Consider the following 6,912-nt stretch of genomic DNA (forward strand, 5'->3'; position numbering starts at 1 on the left):
ACTGCGACTACAATGATGAAGCCCCCTTCTATCTGGTACCTCCTCGTGGCAGCTAGGATATGCTTCTTGCTCAATAGGGAGGGAGGGCGTGCCGATTGGTCGCTATGCTTGGGCTCTTAGATCCTTTTATAGGGTACGATACATAATGTATACTTTCTACTTAAGGGCTTATGGTTGAACTTACTTTAGTTTCCTCGAAATGTGCACTGGTCGTGTGTCCAGTGACACACGCACTTTAGCTCGGCGTAGACGCCTAGATAAAGCCTCTGCAGCAGTCACTTGCCCCTCTCCAACATTCAGCACTGCCACCTTCTCGCAGGATCAGCACAAATAATATGCATATATTGCAGCTCTGCGTTTTAGTAAGGCGATGGATATGTGCACCAAGAACAGGCAAGTAATCACCTTCAGCGCCATGCTATTTTAAAACTATATAATATATATCTTTGTTTAACAATTTCAGTTTTAGCACAAGTTGCGAATCTTGTACTAATGGATTAATAGTTGAATATTCCTTTTACCTGGGTGGGTGCCAGCCAAGATGGCAAGTGGCCATCTAAATGCTCCAGCACCAGGCCAAGAAAACGCTCAAGGGAACCGCACATCGCGCGGTGCAGGAGACACAGACGGTCATTATTTTCGGGTGTGGGCTCAAGACCGAAGTTCTTGGGAGAAAACATATCAACCTGCAGAGGTGCAGCAGCATCTCCGAGAAGAAAAGCAGCGTACATTCTGCTTCTACAGGTGGTTGCAATGCTGTCTAGCACTTGGACAGGAGTATAAATGCAGCGCGGGAAAGCGTCAAAATGAATTACGTGCATTAGGCACCTGCAAAGTCCCTGTTTGCCACAGCCGTCCATCTACGCCTGGAAGATGAATGTCAATCTTTGGGCCATAGAAGGCGCCTTCTCCTCGGGCTACCGTGAAAGGGATCTCCAGCTGTTCAAGAGCGCTACGCAGCAGCCCCTAACACATATAGGAAAACAGGCAAGTGATGCGAACAGAATTGTTTGTGGTTCTTACCTGCGTCCTCCGGTCCATACAAAGAAGATCACAAGTGTTGGAAGGCTACAGGACGGGGGACTGGCATCGGGAAGAGTACACAACTAGGCGTCTCTCACTTCGGCATCGGCCCATTCCTGTTCTGAACCTTGACTGCTTTCTGGCCTGAGGAAAACCAACACCAGCTGCACCGCAACCGTCGCATTTGCGCTGCCAGGAACTCAAGAGATAGTCGCATTGGGATCGGTTGCGTGCTAAACAATTTCGACAAGACCCGTATATTACTGGACTAATGGCCGCTTCTAAACTAACTCGCCCTTGCGGGTAACTAGGGCTGTGCATGATGAGCGGCTGGAGCGCTCCCCAACCTATACGGCCTACCCTAGACCCTATATCCGAAAACAACCAAGCTTTACCTTGTCGAGATGTGGTAGATTATCTCCCCCTTACAAAAGCCCGCTGCCTTGTACAGCTTTTGACACGCGGAAAGAAATGCCGTTACTTCTTCCAGAGCTTGAGACATGCGACACAAAATGTGGCCATCGTCCTAAAACCACAAAGATTGACAAATTCCATGTGCTGCAGTGCCCCTTGCACGCTGCTGCGTCTGCCTGCTTTGCTAGCAGTACGCCACTGCAAATATCTATCCATTTTCTACAAGCAACCATCTTGTGTGTACCATCCTGTTTGAGGCTCGAAAGCTAATGCCATTATTGATTCGCAGAAGATAACGTATTTGAAATACAAGCCCAAGTTTCGTTTGAAACGGAACTACTGGTACTATTTCAACACAAAAGAGAAAACACGCCCCCTGCTGCGAAGCAATAGCACCTGCCTTTGTCTTTAAATATAACAACTACCTCATTTTTGGATCAGATTAAGTGCCAGGTAACGGTACCTGAGTGAACTCGCGCATTCGCATGAGGCCGCAGAGAGCGCTGGGTACCTCCCGTCGATAAACATGTCCAAATTCGCATATACGTAGCGGTAAAGCAGAACCTAATCGAACCTGCAGGCAACCAGGAACACACGCCATCGTATGCCCGCCTTTCAGTGTTACCTCAAAAGGACACTACGTTATACATTTCCACAACAAACAGCCAACCAAAAAGGGGACAGCAGCACGAAAAAAAAGTATGTACAGAAAATAAACATCATAGCATATATAATGTTAATATGCTGAAAGGAGCCTATGCTTTTTATTTCCGGTGCACTGCTATGACAGGAAGCCGCATAAACCTTTAAATCCTACAGAACGATCAAAGAAGTAAGAAAGATGTAGAGGGCAGCTCATTGGCTTCAAAAGGTAAGAAGTGCCAGCATCATAAACCGGGGGCGCCGTGGACCCTTCTTGCTGGGGCATCTCCACATTTTGCATGTCCCCTGGGAGCGTGTCACTTCCTCTTTCCCTCGGATCCGCAATTGCAAACATATTATCTGCGAAGTGTTGCATGTGGCCGCTGCGATGCCACAGATGGGCTTGGGCCAAGGACCCCGTCCGGACCTGCGGCGCATAAAAGCATTGATTTGGGGGGGGAGAAGATAAGCTTATTAGTTCATGCGTGTGTTCATGCAGGAGACCGTACTCTATGTTCACCGACGGAAGGCGCCAAACGCAGCCGAACCACCGCCAATTCTGCTCTGGTTTTAATTACCTCCTCGAATCCCTGCTNGAAGGCGCCAAACGCAGCCGAACCACCGCCAATTCTGCTCTGGTTTTAATTACCTCCTCGAATCCCTGCTTTTCCTGTAGTTTTCTCAGAACCTTCTGCAGCTGCAGCATGCAAGTCAGCCCTCTTGGGAGCAACGCAGGCCCCAATCCGCCCATCGCACCGATTTTTGGCTTTGGAAAGCAAAACATATCCATCATGGCACCTAATTGTCTGTGGTCTTTTCGTTCTTCTTGCTTCTTTACCCTGTCCTCTCCGCCATTCACGACAGTTTCATCATCTGCAGTTCCCCCTCCACTCAGAGCCGCAGGAGGATACGCATGCACCGTCCTTACAGGGGCCATGACAGCTCTGCGGCCACCAAGCATCTGCGATGAGCGCCATCCTCCTGCTCTCCATTGGAAGGAGAAAGGCGGGAAATGCGCTCCTTTAGGTGGTAGTTTATATGCATACACTCCGTTCCCTAGAGAATACCCCCGTAAAAGACCGAAGAAAAACAGCAGCAACCGACACGTAGCGGCCCTAATCCTGCCTTGAGGNCGGGCCCATTGTACACTGGGTTCAGCCTCCATGCCGACGCTAGGTAAGATCAGGGGTTAACCAGAATGTGTCTTCTGACATATTACATGGAGCAAGGTTTCAGCATCCTCGAGCTGCCTGCTGAAGAAGATGTAAGGAACAACGATTTGCATGGCTTTCGGGTGGCGGGGGGGGGGTAAGCAGACAGCAAACCCCAGCGGAGCAGAATACCTTGTTGGGAAACGATAGAAAGGCAGGAAAAATCTGCAGCGAAATCCCCCTAAACGGAAAATCTGCCAATAAATAACTTGTTAATTTGTTTAGTTAATGTAATTTCCTGAGCGAATACCGGACGGATGTCGCGCCGCCTAGACGAGTGGGTACGCATGGCTTCCATTAGGGGCCTCGGCAGCTGTAGACCGTCGATCGCTCAACTCAGCGGCCCAGCGAAATATCAGTTATTGAACGGAGTATCCTTTGAATTATTTGCTCTAATAACACTGCATAAACTGCCTAAAGAGGGGGATTGGAGGCCTTCCATGCCTCCTCCGTCTCCCCTATGGTCAGACTCAGAGCGGTCTGTTCAAGGCGAGCCGATGATACATTTATTTATATCTCACGGAAGAAGCAAATATCTTCTCTGTTAGCTTATCTTCNAGGCGAGCCGATGATACATTTATTTATATCTCACGGAAGAAGCAAATATCTTCTCTGTTAGCTTATCTTCCTTTTTATTCTAAACAAATCTCGTTCCTCGTCTTGTTCTCATGATTTGAGGAAGTTTTCGATTCAAAATACGGGATTGACCCATCGATCACCGGCTCGCGTGAGCTGGCAGTCCGATCATCACACGATCCAAACTTTAAACGCTGAACCCTAGATTCCTGTTGAGTCATCCCCTCTGTTGAAAAGCTTCTGCTGAGTTTCATCCCCCTCTTATCCCTTACCTGACAGGCAATCCTCTTCTGAGGCCCTCGTAAACTCTGCCGGCAGTGCAGGGCGTATGTAGGGCCATTGACTGAAGGGTTAAAGCTTCAGGCTTCGTGGGGCGCCTAAACGGAGCGTAAGCTTCCATTCATCACTCTGGAGGGAGCAAGTGCTGCACCTTCTCTCGCTGGAATGCAGCAACCGGTTCGCTGTGCTGCCTAATGGAAGAGGCGAAGCCTTCTACACCGTCTCTAAGCCTCTCCGGAGAAGCCCCAACTTTCGATGGCGCCAAATCCAGCGACGCCATGTACGCTGCAGCCAGCAGCTAGGGGACAGCAGCAGCAGCCGCAACAGCGGCTGCAGCAGGAGCCAACAGTGTACCTCCGGAATCCCCGATACCGGCCGAGGAAACGCGTGCCTGAAGCGCCAATATTCCCCCTGCGGCCTTTATCAGCAGCATCAAGCATCGGGAGGCAACTGTGNGCGTGCCTGAAGCGCCAATATTCCCCCTGCGGCCTTTATCAGCAGCATCAAGCATCGGGAGGCAACTGTGGAGGGGCAAAAGCTCTCCATTCGTGCTGCAGGTGCTGTTGTTGCTGTTTCTGCTGGCGCTGCTGCGGAATCCAGCGTCTGCTGCTGGTCCCCGCAACCAAAATGGGTCAGCCGGCTTATCATTGGTTTCTGCTGCAGCAGAAAAAGTGAAAGCTTCAGTCACGCCTGTAGACAGCAATTTAAGGTCCTTCAATTCTGTGCAAGGAGGATTTGAAGATGGAATGCAGACCCCTAAGGGGCCGTCTGCTGCTCCCAGCCCGCGGCAGAAGGACTCCCCAGCTCAGATATCCAGCAGCTCAGATGCAGCGGAGAGCCAAGAAAGTAATGGAAACAAAAATAAGATTGTGCCAGAAAGCCAAGCGGTACCCCCCGGCCTCGCTGCAGGCATCAACATCGCTATCAGACGCCCGTGAGTCGCCGTTGTGTAGTTCTTGTGCTTTCTTTTGTTTTTAAACGGGTTATAATGTCTCAATTTATATATGTATATATATATATATATGTATGTATATATATTCCGCATCCGTGCATACTGCATATACAATACATACATATGTACTTCGATCCATCGCTGTGTCTTAGGTTTGATTTGCTGCGGAGAGCAGCGGCGGTGTTTGGCGACTCTCCGTGGATATTGACAAGCGAGGAGGAGGCGGGAGAGGGTTTTCTGGAGATCAGCTACAAACAAGTGAAGCATCTAAAACCCTACACCCTAAATGATTGCATACTCTGTGCATCCCTTGCANCAGCTACAAACAAGTGAAGCATCTAAAACCCTACACCCTAAATGATTGCATACTCTGTGCATCCCTTGCACGGTATAGGGTCTAGTATTTAGGTCTGCAGGATAAACTCCACTAGTAGTGGAAGCTATTGAGATCCTCCTCTAGGGTCGGGCTCGCTTATGTATCTATTGCTGCAATGTTTGCTAGTTCTTCTGCTGCTGCTGTTGCTGCTGTCGGTTCAGGGCTACGCAGTGTCATTAGCTGTTGGCTCGGGCCTGGATCGTCTTGTGCTGCCTTCTCAACTCCCCCAGCGCGACGGGGCCAACGAACCCCTTCGCCTTGTAGGCACCTGGGCTGCCAACTCCGTGGAGCTGCTCCTGGCTGACTTTGGGGGTAAATTGTCACCACTCAAACATCATTATAATGTCGTTATGGTGTTTCAAGTATTTTTTGTTGCTGTTCGCACTATGGTTATGGTTTCGATGGTTTTGCCGCTGCTGTTGCCCTTACCTCTTCGGTTTTTATTGTTATTACGTCTGCTGCGGTTTTCGTCTTTACTGTTGTTGGTTTCGCTCCTGCTACTGGTGGTATTGCCAAGGCAATTTCTCTGTTGTTGCTGCCCTCGTTGTCGTTAAATTACGGCACTGTTCCTGGCGTCCTGCGTTCTTGTTATTGCTTGTGCGTGTCATTGCTACTGCTGTTTCCATCGCTGAAATTGGTATTGTTGGAAATTCGCAAGGGCAACACAGCAGCCTATACTTTAGAAGGACACAGAAAATGTATACGCACAATTTGGGAAGGTGCTTATGGTTGATGTAGTGCAAGTGCGTGTACCTGTGTAAGGAAACACGCGCTCATACACAAGCGTTTCAATACTGACATGCGCGTGCACCTCAGCATGCACATGTATGTCCACTTGCACTTGTACATTCACCTCATTATGCATTTGAATGCTCAAAGCGGTGTCAAAGCGACTGAAGAATTCGTTTTAGCTCACGTAGAGGCCCTCTATCCCATCCTATAATTGAAATCAAGTAGATGGTAGCGTAGGTGCTGCTTCATATTTGTATGTGAATTTGCATAGATCCATGCTCGTTGTTAAAGCTATCTGCCCAGCCTTCTGTGTGCTTATCCGTTAGGCACATGGTTACCTGCGTGTTCAACTGCATGCTTGTGCACCTCTGCAAATGCATATTTTCACTTATATTCGTCTGCAAATTTGTCTTTTGCTGTGTTTGTTCCTCTCGGGGATCAGCGGGGGCCTTTGGGATGACCGTAGTGCCGATGCATCCGGACATGAACGCTCGTCGGTTTTTAGAAGTTATGATTCATACTCGTGAGTTACTTAGCTTTCACTTGTACAAACACAAACAGACCACTTCTTCATCTCCTTGTGATAGGAAGTGTACATTGTGGCAACGCTTATATGCTTGAGCATGTATTGTATGTGTAATGCGCCATATATAATATATATGTATATATATATATATATATATATATATATATATATATATATATAT

General features: G+C 48.5%; 2 protein-coding genes across 2 annotated transcripts in view; one reads left to right on the forward strand and one right to left on the reverse strand.

Moving 5' to 3' along the window:
• Window positions 1-497: 497 nt before the first annotated feature.
• On the reverse strand, window positions 498-3,016 carry EMH_0032170 (threonyl-tRNA synthetase, putative; the record flags this gene model as incomplete). The annotated part of the gene is made up of 7 exons (XM_013494606.1): window positions 498-686; window positions 829-966; window positions 1,122-1,167; window positions 1,419-1,549; window positions 1,901-2,011; window positions 2,255-2,506; window positions 2,729-3,016. The coding sequence occupies 7 exons, from the start codon at window positions 3,014-3,016 to the stop codon at window positions 498-500; spliced, it is 1,155 nt and encodes a 384-aa protein (XP_013350060.1).
• A 1,323-nt stretch (window positions 3,017-4,339) lies between these two features.
• EMH_0032180 (uncharacterized protein) overlaps window positions 4,340-6,912 on the forward strand; it is a gene marked incomplete at both ends in the record, with an annotated part of 6,602 nt that continues 4,029 nt past the window's right edge. The window contains 6 exon segments of the mRNA XM_013494607.1: window positions 4,340-4,425; window positions 4,573-4,598; window positions 4,602-5,079; window positions 5,250-5,355; window positions 5,635-5,785; window positions 6,648-6,728. Of these exon segments, the coding sequence (XP_013350061.1) occupies window positions 4,340-4,425; window positions 4,573-4,598; window positions 4,602-5,079; window positions 5,250-5,355; window positions 5,635-5,785; window positions 6,648-6,728 (928 nt within the window).

Source organism: Eimeria mitis, genomic scaffold (assembly GCF_000499745.2).
Source record: "Eimeria mitis Houghton genomic scaffold, Emh_scaff1217, whole genome shotgun sequence".
Classification (NCBI taxonomy): domain Eukaryota; phylum Apicomplexa; class Conoidasida; order Eucoccidiorida; family Eimeriidae; genus Eimeria; species Eimeria mitis.